Source organism: Pelophylax lessonae, assembly GCF_965119305.1.
Source record: "Pelophylax lessonae genome assembly, chromosome: 2".
Taxonomy (NCBI): domain Eukaryota; kingdom Metazoa; phylum Chordata; class Amphibia; order Anura; family Ranidae; genus Pelophylax; species Pelophylax lessonae.
Genome location: NC_138769.1, coordinates 43,684,471 through 43,703,030, shown reverse-complemented (window position 1 = coordinate 43,703,030; position 18,560 = coordinate 43,684,471). Strand labels below are relative to the sequence as shown.

Here is an 18,560-nt window from a genome sequence, read left to right as displayed (position 1 = left end):
CGGCTCGCTTTTGTGCTTTTCCACTGCATGGTACCGCATGTAGGAACGGTTCGGTACGGTACGGTACGGCGGTGCTTTTCCACTACATGGAACCGAACGGTACGGCTCTCTAAACAGTACCATAAACAGTACCACCTCAGTTGTGGTTCCAAGAGGGCCGTACCGGTACCATATCCCACAATCCTTTGCATGCAGCCTTAACTGTTTGTCACTACTAGCCACTAATTGGTCAGAGAATCGTTGTTATCCCACCCACTTACTTTAGTACTACTTTAGTGGAAAAGCAAACCGTACCGAACTGCTCCAACACGTACCATGCGGTGGAAAACCAAACCGGGCCAAGCAGGGCCAAGTGGAGCCGAGCCGGTACTTGCAGTGCAAAAGTGCCATATTTGTCCTGTTTACCATAAGAAAATGCCAAAATTTTGGGTTGTCTCCAGAGAAGGGGAAATGTTCCAGTGGGGACACTACTTCTGGTGACCTGGGGTCTCCCAAGGAATTCCCTTAATTTGCAGGGATTTCCTCTTACTTCCTGTTTGGCTTTGGCACAGGAAGTGAAGAAAGATCTCCACAATGGGACACATACTGTATGCTCAACATATATCCAAAACCCTTCCATACTCTATCCAAAATCCAAAAAAAAAAAATGTATGCCTATAGTTCTACTTAATGGTTACTATTCTTGGCTTCATGATCCCCTCATAACAGAAAGCAAGCATCACTGCAAACTCACATGGCTGGCGTTGTTCTCTTTTTCTATATTAACCACTTGCCGACTGCCTAACGACGATTTACTGCGGCAGTCAGCCCCTCACAGGCAAAGTGACGTAGATCTACGTCGCTAGCCTGTGAGGGTCTAGGGAGCGAGCGCGCGCCGCCGGAGGCGCACTCCCGCGTGGTCACGGACCCCCCCGCGCGTGTGACCGGCGGACACATCTGCAGAGGGAGAAAGTCAGGCGGCTAGTGTAAACAAGCCGCCTGTCATTCTCCCCTGTGTAGAAACACTGCTCATACGGTTCTACTATGTAGGACCGTTGATCACTGTTCCTACAGCTCAAGCCACAGCCAATCACAGTTAGAATCACGCCCCTAGGGACACACACAGCCCCTCCCTCTCAAATAAAGTTAACCCCTTCACTACCAGTGTCATTTTGCAGTAACAGTGCATATGTATAGCACTGATTACTGCAGTAATGTCACTGGTAACCCCAAAAGTGTCAAAAATGTCAGTCAAGGGTCCGATCTGTCCGCCGCAATGTCGCAGTACCGCAAAAAAAACGCAGATCACCACCATTACGCGTTAAAAAAAAAACAAAAAAAATTACAAAAATATTTCTCTTTGTTAGTAAACGCGATAACTTTTGCGCAAACCAATCAAAATACGCTTTTTGCAATTTTTTTTACCAAACATAGGTAGCATAAAACAAATTGGCCGAAAATGTTAAAAAATTTTGATTTTTACATTTTTTTTGGGGGGAAATTCATATGTAAAAATGTGAAAAATATTGCTATTTTTGCAAAATTGACGCTTTTTTTTTGTTTATAGTGCATGATCACAAAATCGCACAGGTGATCAAATAGCACCAAAAGAAAGCTCTGTTTGTGGGAAAAAAAGGATGTCAAATTTGTTTAGGTACAGCGTCGCACGACCGCGCAATTGTCTGTTAAAGTCACGCAGTGCCGAATCGCAAAATATGGCCTGGTCAGGAATGGGGTAAAATCTTTCGGTTTTAAAGCGGTTAAAAATACACTCATTGAGAATTTTTTTGTCAAAGACTCGTAGCTAAATACATTTTGGCCTAAATATATGACAAAAATTGAATATATTGGATATTTTTTAACTGTCAAAGTAGAAAAATATTGTTATTTTTTCAAAATTGTCGCTTTTTTTTATTAATATCGCAAAAAATAAAAATCGCAGAGATGATCAAATACCACCAAAAGAAAGCTCTGTATGTGGGAGAAAAAAAAAGACGTAAATTTTGTTTGGGTACGGTGTTGCATGACCACGCAATTGTCAGTTAAAGCCGCACAGTGCCGAATCGCAAAAAGTGGCCTGGACGTAAGACAGCAAAATCCTCCGGTGGTAAAGTGGTTAAAGGAGATCTTTCCTCCTCAACTGCCACTACTAAACGACCTCAACAAACAGATTCCTTCTCATGATTGGAGGACTCTTTCCACCAAGCAGAGAACAGAACTCCTGAGATTAACTGTATTATAAGACATCGGCCAATATGTTGGATTGGTTTTCTCATCTCTAGTGTGGGATTGGGAGAATTCATTGTTGGTGGATTGTACCATAGACTGCTTCCACCTCATAGGCCCATTGCCAATGTTACTGAATCCGGCATAAGGGTCAACGTACATTTTGGCATAGGTTTGTGAAACATTTCTGTTGGATTTAGAACACAGTGTTTACTTTTCAGTTTAGATTTTATTTAGTTACTGCGGTTATAATACTACTGCTTGTCACATGATAATAAAATGTGGCTTTCTCTTTTTTTGATTCTAGAATGCCAGCATCCCTTCCACCACAATGTCAGACCCAAAGTCGGTATGTGTGTCATTGGATGAAGTGGTTTCCAACTGCGCCAATAGCCAGGACACCCCACTTCTTAATGGACATTTAAAAAAGGTGGACAACCACCTAACGGAGGCTCAGCGCTTCTCCTCCCTACCCAGGAGGCCTGCCGTGAACATCGATTTCAAGGATCTATCATTCTCCATCCCTGAAGGGCCATGGTGGAAAAAGAAAGGTGAGACAATTTATTATATTTTGGCAAATAAAAATGCATATTTCGAAGCAGAATGCCAGGTCCTGGTCTACAATGCTTGTACAAAGTGATAAGATACATGTTGGTGCAAAAAAAAATTATTACAGATCAGCGAATGCCAGGGGGGCACATGGAATGCTATGTTTAAGATGCCTCCGAAGCCATTTTTTAAAGTTTTTGACAAAGTAGGGAATAATTAAACCTCAGATTTTCCTTTTGTTGTCTGTGTTCATTAGGGACATTTCCCTTCACTTCCAATGCAGAGAAACAGCAGAGAGTAAGGAGGAAATTTCTTCAAAGTGAAGGGAACGCCTTTAGTCACCAAAACAGGTATCCCTACTGGGAGATTTCCGGGTTCAGGGGACCACTGCAGAATTGTGGATTTCCCTTCACTGCCGGTGGCAGTGGTCACCACGACAAATAGACGGAACACAGATGGCAATAGACATTTTACCACTTCCATAGTCCATCTAAATAAAGAAAAAATGTTTTGACTTCTTCAAATATATTTTACCAAGAGTTTAGAACCGTTTTAAAGTCTATCTATCTATCTATCTATCTATCTATCTATCTATCTATCTATCTATCTATCTATCTATCTATCTATCTATCTATCTATCTATCTATCTATCTATCTATCTATCTATCTATCTATCTATCTATCTATGTATCTATGTATCTATCTATGTATCTATCTATCTATCTATCTATCTATCTATCTATCTATCTATCTATCTATCTATCTATCTATCTATCTATCTATCTATCTATCTATCTATCTATCTATCTATGTTCTCTCTCCCCCCCTCTCTCTCTCCCTCTCCTTCTCTCTCTCTCTTTCTATCTATCTACTGTATGTTCCCTCTCTCTATCAATTTGTGTATCTGTGATCAGTCCATATTGGATTCAAGTTTTAACATTTTTACATTTCTACTTATAGTCTATACTTACATAATTATTTTATACTTGGGGTAGACATATATATATATATACACAGGGCTTTTTTTCTCCGGGAATAGGTGCAGGTACTCCCCTCTTCTGAGTCACCCCTTGTCTCCACCCCCTACCCACCTCTGAGCGCTGTCCTTTGGTTCCACCCTCTACCCACCTCTTAGAGAATACAGAACCAAGTATAGAATTTGCTAATGATAACTAGAAAAGCAGTAAAATAGATTCCCTGGAATAAGCAACAATAGACCCCCCCAACAATAGATCCCTCCAGCAACAATAAATCCTCCCCTGCAACAACCCCCCCCCCCGATAAATCCTCCCCTGCAACAATAGACCCGCCCAACAACAATAGCCCCCCAGCAACAATAGTTTCCCCAAGAAACAATAAATCCTCCACTGGAACAGTAGCCCCCCCCCACACACAACAAAATGCCCTCCAGCAACAATAGGACAATAGATTCACCCCAGCAACAATGGATCCCCCAGCGGCCAGCATCAATAGGCTATTCAGCTCACCCCACTGACCCCAGCACCCCTTTGCCATTGCATACATTCAGACTGGAGGTGCCGGAACTGCGTTCCCCCGCGTTCCCGCTGAAAAAAAGCCCTGTATATACATATACATATATATATATATATATATATATATATATATATATATATACATATACATATACATATACATATATATATAAGATATATGATAGACATATATGCTACGAGTGTTAGTTTTGATATCAAATTTCAATTTAGTTTTTGTCATAGTCCTTCGACTAAAATGCCATTTTAATTTTAGTCATATTTTAGTCAACTTTAATTTTAATCATATATTAATGAACTAAAATCTCTATTACATTTTAGTCGACTAAAATCCAATGGGTTTAGGTAAATTGTAATGCATTGTATTTACATGTATGTAATACATGTGTGCATTGTATGCACATGTATTTATCCAGAATTTCCAAACTCATTATTTACTCCTGGAGTAAAAATCTAATAATGTGTCATTATTTATGGTATTAAAGTAAGTGCCGGTTCACACAACGCGCCACGACTTCGGGGGCGACCTGTGAAGTCGCGTGCACCGCGACTTCGGCGCCACTTGCACGGACTTCATATAATGAATGTCTATGCAAGTCGCTCCGATGTCGCCCCGAAGTAGTACAGGAAACTTTTTCTAAGTCGGAGCGACTTGAGTCGCTCCTATCAGAACGGTTCCCGTAGCACACAATGAACCGCGACTTGTCAGGCTGACCAGTCACCTGACAAGTCGCGGTAGTGTGAATAGGGTCTAATTGTAAAGTCTCGTTTAAAAAAAATAAATAATAAAATAACAAACATGTTATACTTCCCTCCTCTGTGTAGTTGGTTTTGCACAGAGCAGCCCGGATCCTCCTCTTCACGGGTACCTCGTTGCAGCACCTGGCCCCTCCCTCCTATCGAGTTCCCCCACAGCAAGCAGCCTGCTATGGAGGCACCCGAGCTGAGCTAAAGCTCTTTGTGTCTATTCAAACATGGAGCTGCCGTTCAGGCCTGCCCCCTCTCTCTCCTGATTGGCCCACTTACTTTGATTGACAGCCACGGGAGCCAATTGCGCCCCAGCTGTATCTAAGCCAATCAGGAGGGAGAATCCCAGGACGGCCGAGGGACTCATGGACATCGCTGGTCAGAGAGGGGATGCAGGTAAGTATTAAGGGGTGCTGGGGTGGCTGCTACACACAGAAGGCTTTTTATCTTAATGCAATACAGACACAGATTTAGCCGTTGTGATACATAACCAGTGTTAATTTTGACGTCAAATTTCAATGTAGTTTTAGTCATAGTCTTTTGACTAAAATTCCATTTTAGTTTTAGTTATATTATCTGAATTGTTTTAGTTTTAGTCGTATTTTAGTCGACTAAAATAATGCTCATTCCATCTACGAAAATATTTTCGGCAACAAAACTAACACTGCTTGTTACTTGCTATATTTTATGCTATGTAAGGTAGAACAGTAATGCTTTATCTGTCCAACTGTTTATTAGTGAGTCTTCATCAGTGTACACTGAGCTTGTCTGCAGTCTGCATTGTAAAGTGGAATCCCGCCAGTTGACTTTCTGAAACAACCTTGTATAGGTTAAATAGGCGAGACTTAAACTCTTGCAGGAGCTGCCTTCCTCCAGCAGTTTGTGATCTGTTTCTGTTATGATTACACAAGTGCAATACAATAAAGAAATTTACATTTATGGCTCCTGAAATTGCAGGCAGTGAATAAAGTAGGCATGTGGGGCAGATACCATCCTTGTTGTTCTCAGTCCTGGTCTGCAAAAAAGTGTCTGTTCTAGAGTTAGGACCAACACCCCCCTGTTCGGTTTGCACCAGAACTCCATGAAAATGTAAAAAGTTCGGACCTGAGCCGCGAACTCTGTTAAAGTCTATTGGACCCAAACTTGAAAAATCAAAAATCCCCATTGTAGCAGGGCTCCAATACCCAGCCTAGGGTATCGCCACTGTATAATCCTTGAAGCTGAGGAAGTACTAAAATATCCACAGCAAAATCCACCCAGTAACTGGACTACACACAGTTCTGGGAGTCAACTGGTTTATTGAACACTCTCACACAGTTTATATACAGCACAGGGAAGCATCCCCCTCCTGATCAGATTACCCCATCAGGTCAGGGATTGCCTGATTACATTATCATATGCAGATGAAATTGTATACAGAAATAGAATTAACCTGAACTAATTATCTAGCCATCTGGACAGAAACAAAATGTGAGTTCATTACAATTAACAATGGGACAGACATCACACCTCAATACACAGACAATAGGAAAAGACTGCCAGTGGCAGACTGACCGTCTCTGACACTGAAGGACACGGAACAGAGGCCAATGTGATTAGCTCTTTCAATGAGCATGTTTATAATCAAGCAGGCCAAGAATAGTTTTCCCATTTCTTGAGATACATGGCTGACAAATATTACTGTCCCACTTGAAGTAATCCAAACCATTTCTCAGTGTCCATTACGCTACACCCATTTTAAAGACTTATAAGCAAGTTATTGATCATGGAAAGGGTATGAGGGCCCTGATACTGCCCTGGGGGATATGTACCAATGTAAAATTTTATTTAAAAAATATTGTTTTTACAGGAGCAATGATTTTAATGATGCTTAAGGTGAAACAAAAAAATGAAAAATTATTTTAAATATAATGCCTGGGGGGTCCCCTTAAATTGTCTGTAAAGTGACGCATCTGTACCCATGTGACATCACCAATGCTGGGTCAGTGACATCACAAGGGGGCCGTGCCACCAGGTGACGTCGACAGGTTGCCCCGCCCCTTACCTGTATAAGAACTGTCAAACTGCGCATCTGTACCCATGTGACGTCACTGACCGGTGCATGCTGGGCCGATGATGTCACAAGGGGGAGGTGCCATCAGGTGACATCCCCAGGAAGCCCCACCCCTTAAATATATAAGAACTGTCAAATGGTACATCAGGAAGTCAGCGGTTAGCCCTCATCGCTAGCGGAGCATTTTTTTTATTTTTTCCAGCTCCAGTGGTGGCGGCGGATGTTGTAATTTAAGATAGATTTACAACGGAGGACATTGTTTTTTTTAATTTTTAATAAAGTAATTGTCAAAAACCATGTGTGTGTTTTTATTTCTTTTTGACACTTTATTTGGTGGTCAAGTAGAGGTACAATGTACCCATATTCATTCACGTAGGGGGCCTAAGATCCCCCTTGTTAAAGGGGGATTTCAGATTATGATAAGCCCCCTACCCACAGACCCCCACAACCACAGCCCAGGGTTATAGGAAAAAGGTTCTTTGGGGTGCGTGCACAGCCCCCCCCCCCTGCCCTGAAGCACTTTCCCTTGTTGAGGGCATGTGGCCTGGTATGATTTAGGGAGGGGACGCTTGCTTGTCCTACCCCCTTTCCTGATAAAAAGTAAAATAAAATCAGCACAAATGATCACACATTAACACAGTTAAATTTGCAAGCTGAACACTAAAGGGTGTATCACTTGGCCCAATCTACAAATACAAACAGACACAGTGCAGCGCAATATACTTAATGAAAATAAAACATAAAATATTCAAAAAGGATATAAATACGTATAATTAAAAGCCCATAGTAGAGCCCAAAAGTCCCTAATAAGCAAACACGGTTCCAACTCCCTGTACAGCCAAACGCATGATATCTCCTGTCCTACTCAGGGGGACGTTACAAGAGGTAACAGGGACTCCTGGACATCAACTCAATCATGAACACATGTAGAAAAAACACAGATCTAAGTGCTCTCTTTTCTACCCCCTGCATGCTGCATGCTTGGATAAGGGTCTGGTATAGATTTTGGGGGGGACTCCACAGCATTTTTAAAAAAATCTTGGCGTAGGGGTTCCTCTCAAAATCCATACCAGACCTGAGGATTTAGTATGGATTTTAGGGGGGAATCACACGCTATTTTTTCTTTTTTTTTGGCGTGGGGTGCCCCTTAAAATCCATACCAGATCTAAGGGGCCTGGCATGGATTGAGAGGGACCCCCACTTCATATTTTAAACCTATTGCTGCCAGTGTTTTTTTTTTTTTCATTCAGCTGTCAGCGGGGAAGCCTGTTGACAGCTGATGACTTATCTGTTGTTAAGGACGTTGCAGCCGGCTTCCCGGCCCACTACTTAACAACCAGCTATTCACTGTGCCCTGATTGGGCAAAGCTTTGCCCAATCAGGGCTAAGAGTGCATTTTGGGGCACTCAAGGGGATGTTTGCCGAACGGGTGACCAGACGATGTTCGGCCGAACTTTTCCTTGGCCCGAACTGCTTGCCCAACTCTAGTCTCTATACTGTAGAGCAGTTTTTCCTCAAACTTTTTTCAGTCAAGGCACCCCTTAAAGTTCTGCACAATCTTTAGGCACCCCATTCTAAAATGTAAAAGAACTAGATGCTTTTTCACAATGCATCAATAGCTACACCCAACATTAGAGTTGATTTACTCTTCCAAAGCAAATACACCTTTGCACACTTGACATAACGAATAATCCAGCATTTCTCTTCCCCCTCAGTTTCTTCCCTTCTCTCAGCCAATATAACTCCAGTGCCGTCGTAGAGGGGAAAGAAAGGGGCAAACAAGGATGCTGTGCAGGTGCCCGACATCTTCCTTATAAACCAATGATGTCATTGGTTGTTAGGGCACCAGCCACTGGAAGGTTGTAATGGTGCACAATGAAAATCTGTGGCATTGTGTAACTAAAAGGCAAGATTGATCCACCTTGAGTACAATTGTATACAATTTTTGGCAATTTGTTGGCTTTTTGCTAAGGCAGTCCTGAAGTAACCTGAAGGCACCTCAGGCTGCCTGGGCACCCTGGTTGAAAAAGGCTGCTGTAGAGCAGTGGTCCTCAACCCTGGCCTACAGGGCCCACTAACAGGCCAGATTTGCAAGATAACTGAAATGCATCCCAGGTGATATCATTTGCTGCTCAGTGATTGCAGTACTCTAGTCTGCATCTCCCCAAGGTAATACCTAAAATCTGGCCTGTTAGTGGGCCCTGAGGACTGGAGTTGAGGACCACTGCTGTAGAGAATAGACTGCAGAGAGGCTGAATGTAAAAAGAGCATTGTTTTCCCTAGTCTGGACCTGTGGTGACATCTCTCAAAGTATGATGGCTTTGACCTTACTGGTTGCAAGCCTGTTCCAGTGGAGTTCTGAAATCAGAGGATCAGGCATGACTTCCAGGCTATTGGCATTTTCAGAAGAACTTCAATAAAGACTGCCTTAAAATTTCTTTTTGCAAAAGGTTTTACCTAAAGTGTACCTACCTACACAGACAAGTAGCTGAAAAAAAAAATATTGAACCTTTGATTTCACCAGTAACTGAGCCAATAGTCTGCATCCTTTAAAATTTGAGTCCAGTCTACAAAATGTTCACATGCCTTGCTCAAGGAGGCAGGTCCTCTTTATGCAGACGATTTGGAACATGTAACTCGTTTTTCCTGTTCTGCATCCTGCCTCATTTTCCAGGCATGAAAATAAATGATTCATAGCAGGCACTGTCTTGTACACTCAGGAGACCCTGTGGTGATGTTTTGCTATGTCAGTGACTTTTTTGCCTCCAGATCATTTCTGTGTCTCACGAGGGACCAGGAGGAACGTCACTGATGAGGCGGTGGTGCTGACATTCCTTACGCAAACACATATTTGCTAGATGATCCTGAATTGTCCTGGAGGCTTACTTTTTTTTTAAGGAATTCTCTTTTTTCTATTGACTTCCTTGTCTTTATTGGCTAATCCCCACCTAACCCCTTTGGTGGTGTAGTGGAACACCATTGGCCATTGGCAGTGCTTTAAGTGGCCCAAAAGAGGTGCCGGTACACTATTATAGCCTATAAATTTTGTCCCCACCCCACATCAAGGTCCCCACATAGCACCCCCCCTGGCCTGGGCTGGGACTCCGGAGCAGGGGGACTCACTGGTGGTGACTGGTCTGGCTCTGAAGTGGGAAATATTCTTGGGGGGGGCAATTGAGGGTGCAGATGTCCAAAATGAGTGTACTGGTATGCTAAGGCACATGGAGAGGTGGCGGTATGCTCAAGAGCCATATTTGGAAGTGGCGGTACTGAGTACCAGTGCATACCGGCCCACTTAAAGCACTGGCCATTGGTAATGTTCAAAATCAAAAGGTCATTTTTTAGCTTTTTGGAGAGTTTTCAAGGGATCTTCTATGGAGGTGGATGTGGTGATACCCTCATATTTAATAGGTATTCCTGTAATTCTGTCAGATGATGTGTCACGTCACTTTTAGAACTGAGATTGGTCTATAGATGAAGATGCCTGTCTTTCCAGTTGCATGTGTGTTAAAATAAAATTCTATTGTATTTTTGATCCCTGGTTGCTTTCCGTATCCAACACTTCTAGGTGTTCTGCTCCGTTGCATGCCTTACTTTCTCCCGCGGCCATACATCATTACAAGTAAAAAATCAGGAACAGGTTATCACACTTTTGTAAGTGTTAAGTCTTGGTGGTGCCCACTCTAACATTCTGCCCTAGGCACTGGCCCACAAGTCCCATTATGGTAAACACAGTCTTGGTTGTCATCCTTACTCTAAGGCTGCTCGTAAATGGGTTCCCCCATCTATACAAGTGGGGTGGGTGGAGGAATCCTCCTCTGCTGTCACAGTACACCTATCCGGGGCTGCAGCCAGCTGATAGGGAATTTTTCCAACATTCCTATTTGACAGAAGTTGATTATTAGATCGACCTCTGCTAAACAAGAACAGCCATAGATGTGTCAAAATTTGGCCAATCCCTGCTCAACCAGCCCAATTTCAATCCATCTATGGCCAGCTTAAGTTCACTAATTAGGAAGTCACTAATAGAGATTTATTTACGTTATGTGTAATGTTCCCTATAGCAAGACCTTCAAGGGGCCCCTTTGTCTCTCCAATTTCCATTTCAAAGGCAGTCTCCCAGTGATGCAGAATACTAATTGATAGTAGTTTTCATGGGCGTCCGCACAGGGGGGCAAGGGGGGGGGGGTGAGTGCCCCCCCCCCCCCTGGAATGTCAAGCTCTGGCTTAATCCACTGGGAGTGTGTAAAATCCCCTGGCACCACTGTTGTACTATGTAGGACAGTGGCAGTGCCTTTGCAGCATAAAGGGGAGTGGTTGGGTGGTGATAAACGTGACTCAGCCATGCATTTTTACTGCCCTGAAAACGTAAATGAAAACAAGGCCTAAAGGAAAGCATCTCACTTACTGTGTATAAACCTGACAAGCCAAGTGTTGTCTGTCATATGGAAACAATCCATTAGCAGTGTAGCCACCAAATCACTTCCACAACCCCCCCCCCCCGTTAGTGCCGCCCACTCCCCCCCCCCCCACACACACACACCCCTCAGCCATGTTTCCTTGGCTCCATGCACCCATTAGCAGACCTGGGACTGGCATGGCAGGTACCAATAGGTGGAGGGAAGGGAGAAACATTCAGCTTGCATTCAATAGTGTCAGTAGTGTGAACATAAAAACAGTTTATGGCAGCTTGATTCTTCTACTAAGCTTTTGCATAAGGTTTCTCAAACCTTTGGATGCCTGCACGTTATGTGATAATGACTAAGCCCCTCCCCTTCATGGCATTGTCAAAAAGGGGCGGAGCATGGGTAATCTTAAAATTACACCCCCCGCTGAAAAAAGTTCTGCGGAGGCCCATGGTAGTTTTCCACAAATTATATATCAATTCATTTGAATCCCTTTCTGAACCAATATGATGTTTTTAACCCCAAATATAAAATTCCCCTTGCCATAAGTATGTACATTTAAAATGCTGTTTTCCATTAGTATGTATAGTATGTTTAAAATGCCCCTTGCTGTAAGTATGCATGTTGAAAATGCCCTTTACCGTAAGTGCCCACCTATGTGCATGCCTGGTTCTCAGACAACCTGTCAAATAAACAAATTGGCCATAGAGTTGTTGTAGGGTTACTTCCCCATACCAAACGTATTCTGGACTTTTAAAATGAAAGAAATTCTAACTATATCTATTCTTAAAAATGTTTCCTCCACCTTCCTCCTACCTAGCCTGCCTAACCTGCATAAAAAAAGAAACTGTGTACTTACCTATTTTTAATCCGCTGTGGTCCTTCACTTATTTTTTCAGCTCCGGCTCAGGGAGGGCTCAACAATGACTCTGAGCTCCGCTAGCAGCTACATCACCCATAGGCTCCCATAGTCTAGACCAGTGATGGCGAACCTTGGCACCCCAGATGTTTTGGGACTACATTTCCCATGATGCTCAGCTACACTGCAGGGTATATGAGCATCATGGAAAATGTCGTTCCAAAACATCTGGGGTGCCAAGGTTCGCCATCACTGGTCTAGACGTTGGCACTCTCTCCTCCTCTCTCCCCGCAGCAGCGATCACTAACACTTGGGGAATCATGTGAGTGGATTAAAAATAGTAAGTGCGCAGATCTTTTTTAAACAGAGTAGGCCAGATATGTAGGAAAAGGGTGGAGGGAATATTATTTTTTTTTTCCAAAACAATTTATTGAGAAAAGACAAAGAGCATTACAGAAAATGAACGCCATGCATAACAGTACAGTCAGTACAAGCAAAAACAGTACGTTGCATTACATTACGTGTCAGCCTATGAGTAGCATAAGAGGAGAGGGCCTCCCCATCAGGCAGAGACAATATGAAGTCCATCGGGGTAAATACCAACATAGCATACTGTAATGTTCTGGTACCTTTGGGTACCCTAATTACTCTTTCATAAGTGTATGCGCCCCACCATTCTCTTTTGGTAAGGTGCGCATACACCTTTAAGACTGATGCTGTCATCACTGAGCGCCGGACTGGATGGCTATTTAGATCGCCGGCTCTCACTCACATGTGTTCGTTCAAACTGCTTTGTGCCTTGATGCTAACCTGTCTTGAAGCTCTCATGCTTGCAAGCATACCTCGCTGTCGGAACCACGCTGCGCTGATCCCTGTATCCCGCTACCGGATCATCCGCTCTTGCTGAACCTCTCCTCTGCTACATTGCTATTAGTGATAAGTACCCCACAGGGGAAACCTCTATAACCTTCATACTAAAGCTTACACTATCTAGCTCTGCATACTAAGGACTATTACTACATCTGCATTATCTAAGATTGCTACTCTGTCATCTGCTACCATACATGATTGCTAAACCTATCTGCATCCCATCTGCTGCTACCTTACTTTCAAGAACATTTCCTTTCAAGTATCTGTCATCTACCATCTCTACCCAATCTGTCTCTTCAGCCTATCATCACTGTGTTACTATATACATAAGTCACTCTAGGAAACATCTTACTGAGTGTGTGTATTTACTTGCTGAATTGAGATCATCCACACATGATGAGTCATTGGGAGTTGGGAATGGTGTCTCAGCGTTTCTCTACATGACTACTGAAGTGGAATATTTCTGCAGCTGAAAATCCACATCATACATAAAACGCAGGAGCGTTACAGATTGAATGAACCACAAATGGATTCAGCAGAAATAACCACTCAGATGACACAATTAAAACAGCAGGTGACTGCGTTAGTACACGCACTTGCTGAATTAAAAGAAGACAATCAGGCTCTGTCGCAGCAGGTAATTAGACTGACACAACTTACCACTGCTCAGTCCCCTGAACCCAAAATAAATCCTCCTTTGGTATTTACAGGCGATCACAAAAAATTTCGCGAGTTTAAAAACGCATGTGAGTTACTTTTCTTGCTAAAACCCCGCACCTACCTTACTGATCACATTAAGGTTTGTACTATTATTTCTTACCTAACAGGCGATCCTCGGGCCTGGGCAGACTCTCTTTTTGAGAAAAGCGACCAGCTTCTCAACTCCTATGCCTTGTTCCTAGCAGAACTCACTAGCCTATATGATGATCCCAATAGGCAGAGTACTGCCGATCTTCAATTAAGATCCTTGAAACAAGGTGGGAGACCTGTAGAAGACTTTGCCGCAGAATTCAAGAGATGGACCCTTGATTCAGAATGGAATGATGCATCTCTGAAATCCCAATTTAGGCTTGGCCTATCAGAGGCCGTTAAAGACGAGCTCGCCCGAGTGGATCTGCCAAAAACCCTGGATGCATTGATACAACTCAGTATCACCATAGATAGAAGACTACGAGAAAGAAAGGCTGAGAAAATGGGAATGCCATTATCCAGTTCTTCTCGGACTTCGGCCGTTGACCCCGTTCCTATGGAGGTAGGAACCATACGCCCACCTCTATCAACTATGGATAGAGCCAAAAGACGATCTGGTAATCTCTGCTTGTACTGTGCATCCCCGGATCACAAGATAAACGCCTGTCCCCTAGTCTACAAAAAGAAGGGTGAGTGTTCACATGTCCTCCTAGGGGGATTGACAACTTCAATCACTAACCCTTACCTTTCTGTTTGCTTAACATTACAGTGGGACCAGAACAGGATTACTACTAAGGCCATGATTGACACAGGATCTTGTGGAAATTATATAGACATACGTTTTGCTGCTTTAAATAAAGTTCCTATTATTTCTAAACTTAAACCTGTCTCAGTGAGTCTTATTAACGGTGTTCCTTTATCCTCTGGTCCGATCACTGATCAGACACAGGCACTCCTAGTCACTACTAACGGGTCTCATATGGAGACCACTACCTTCGATCTAATACCTTCACCCCACTTTCCTATTGTTTTGGGACTTCCCTGGTTGCACACACATCAACCAACCATAGATTGGAAGGAACGGACCCTGACCTTCCTCTCTTGCTATTGCGAGGGTACGTGTAACCTCCCGTCTTCCGGGAAGATCCTGTCTGTGGTGACAGATGAGATTGCACCACTATGTTATCAGGATCTCTCTGAGGTTTTTCTTGAGAAAAATGCTCAAGCACTACCTCCCCATCGAGACTATGATTGTAGCATTGATCTACTCCCAAATAGCAAATTGCCGTTCGGTCATGTTTATCCTCTTTCACAGGATGAACTTTCCCATCTCAAAGACTATTTGGATGAGAATTTGGAAAAAGGTTTTATTAGACCTTCCACTTCTTCCACAGCAGCAGGACTCTTTTTTGTCCGCAATAAGGACTCAAGTCTCAGGCCTATCATCGACTATAGGCAATTGAATGCTATTACAATAAAAGATCGCTATCCTCTACCGCTTATCCCTGAGCTCATTGAGCAGGTGCGTGGAGCTACCTATTTTTCAAAATTGGACCTGAAAGGAGCATACAATCTCATTCGAATCCCTGATGGACACGAGTGGAAGACTGCATTCAGAACCAGATACGGATTGTTCGAATATCTTGTAATGCCATTCGGGCTATGCAACGCCCCTGCAGTTTTTCAACGATTTATAAACGATATTTTCAGAGACTTACTAGATGTCTGTGTTGTGGTATATCTGGACGATATACTTATATATTCACGATCCCTGTCTGAACACATAAGACATGTAAGACTAGTATTATCGAGATTGCTTGCACACAACCTTTATGTGAAACTGAAAAAATGCTTGTTTCATAAAGAAGAGGTACTGTTTCTAGGCTACATCATATCCAAAACAGGAATCGAGATGGACATGAGTAAGATATCCTGCATTCAGGATTGGCCTACACCAACCACACGCAAGGCGCTACAGCGATTCCTTGGATTTTTGAATTTCTACAGGAAGTTCATTAGAAACTTCTCTGCCATTGTGAGACCCCTCACACAGCTCACTAGCATTAAAAAACCATTCAAATGGTCAGATGAAGCAAATAAAGCTTTTCACCTGTTAAAGACAAGGTTTACTTCTGCTCCCATACTACGCCATCCAGACCCATCCCTCCAATACATTCTGGAAGTAGATGTGTCAAACATGGCAGTAGGAGCAATACTCTCCCAACGACCAACTCACACTTCACCACTTCATCCAGTCGCCTTTTTTTCTAAATCCCTAAGCAGTCCAGAGATAAATTACCCCGTGGGTGAAAAGGAACTGCTTGCTATAAAATTGGCTCTGGAGAATTGGCGACATCTACTCGAAGGCACCCAATTACCAATACTTATATACACGGACCATAAAAATCTCCAATATCTTCAGACTAACAAAACTCTCTCGCAACGACAGGTACGATGGTCACTATTCTTTCTAAGGTTTAACTTCCTAGTGACCTACACACCTGCAGATAAGAACAAAAAGGCGGATGCACTATCACGACTAACTGAAGAAAACTACTTCGAAATCCCTTCCGTTCCTATAATACCTCACAAACGCATTATTGGAGTTGTCCGTTCCTTGAAGGAAGAGGTTTTGCATGGTATAAGTTTGGATTCACCCCCACCACAACTAAATACTGATGCAGAAGGCTTCCTCTACTACAACGACAAACTTTACATACCACCTACCATACGCACCAAGATCTTGGAATTATCGCATGATGTGCCTATGGCAGGACATATGGGTATGACAAAGACTCTTAATCTGATTACCAGGCAATTCTGGTGGCCTGACATGAAAACATCTATACAAAAATTCGTCTCTTCATGCAATGTCTGTGCCAGGTCCAAAATTGACACTACGAGACCACCCGGTCTACTATGCAGTCTACCAATACCCCAAACTCCATGGGAAGTTGTCTCCTTGGACTTTATAGTGGAATTGCCTCCTTCCAAAGGATTTAATACCATCTTAGTGTCAGTGGACCATCTGACAAAAATGGCACATTTCATTGCTATTCGCAGACTACCTTCGTCCAAACAAACGGCAGAACTCCTGATGAAACATGTCTTTAAGTTACATGGTATCCCAAAAACTCTTCTGTCTGACCGTGGATCACAATTTATTTCCAAGTTCTGGCAAGAACTATGTCACATACTACGGATCGAGCGGAAGCTCACTTCTCCTTACCATCCGCAGACCAACGGACAGACTGAAAGAGTCAACCAATGCATCGAGCAATATTTACGTTGTTACACTTCTTACCAACAGGATGATTGGGTGGATCTTCTCCCTCTGGCAGAATTTGCCTACAACAACGCAACCCACAGTACGACCAAGCAGAGTCCGTTCTACTTGAACTATGGGTTTCATCCCTCTATTCTTCCACCACGCATCCTTCCTTCAAATAACCCAGTAGCTTCAGACTATCTTACCCAAATAAAGGATTCTCTGGGTTTGCTTAATACTACCATTGCACACGCTCATAGTCAACAAAAGAAGTACTATGATCTTCGCAGAAGACCTTCTCCTCAGTACGCTATCGGGGACCTCGTTTGGCTCTCAACAAAAAATTTAAGACTGAAAATCCCTGGCAAAAAGCTTGGACCTCTGTTCTTGGGACCTTTCCCAATCAAGAAACTTATTGGAAAAGCTGCAGTACAGCTTACATTGCCAATAGACCTCAAAATACATCCCATTTTCCATGTGTCGCTACTGAAGCCCCATGTTCCTGACCAAGGAATAAGGCCTACTATCCCACCTCCTCCTCCTGTACAAGTTGAAGGTGGAGAAGAATATGAGATAAAAGAGATTCTGGATTCTCGTATCCACAGAGGAAGACTTCAGTACTTGGTTCTATGGAAGAACTATGGGCCCCAAGACGACACCTGGCTAAACACCTCTGACATACATGCCTCTAGATTAATCCGCAATTTTCATGCGAAGTACCCAGACAAACCAGCTCCAGAGGCCTTCAGGAGCCGGCCTTAAGGGGGGGGTACTGTAATGTTCTGGTACCTTTGGGTACCCTAATTACTCTTTCATAAGTGTATGCGCCCCACCATTCTCTTTTGGTAAGGTGCGCATACACCTTTAAGACTGATGCTGTCATCACTGAGCGCCGGACTGGATGGCTATTTAGATCGCCGGCTCTCACTCACATGTGTTCGTTCAAACTGCTTTGTGCCTTGATGCTAACCTGTCTTGAAGCTCTCATGCTTGCATGCATACCTCGCTGTCGGAACCACGCTGCGCTGATCCCTGTATCCCGCTACCGGATCATCCGCTCTTGCCGAACCTCTCCTCTGCTACATTGCTATTAGTGATAAGTACCCCACAGGGGAAACCTCTATAACCTTCATACTAAAGCTTACACTATCTAGCTCTGCATACTAAGGACTATTACTACATCTGCATTATCTAAGATTGCTACTCTGTCATCTGCTACCATACATGATTGCTAAACCTATCTGCATCCCATCTGCTACTACCTTACTTTCAAGAACATTTCCTTTCAAGTATCTGTCATCTACCATCTCTACCCAATCTGTCTCTTCAGCCTATCATCACTGTGTTACTATATACATAAGTCACTCTAGGAAACATCTTACTGAGTGTGTGTATTTACTTG

At 43.2% G+C, this 18,560-nt stretch overlaps 1 protein-coding gene across 1 annotated transcript in view; it reads left to right on the top strand.

The window, feature by feature from the left end:
- The window catches only part of ABCG1 (ATP binding cassette subfamily G member 1), a 163,255-nt gene that overhangs the window by 40,074 nt on the left and 104,621 nt on the right, over positions 1 to 18,560 (top strand). The window contains exon 2 of the mRNA XM_082246242.1: positions 2,513 to 2,756. Coding sequence (XP_082102368.1) covers positions 2,513 to 2,756 — 244 coding nt within the window. The remainder of the gene's footprint in view (positions 1 to 2,512; positions 2,757 to 18,560) is intronic.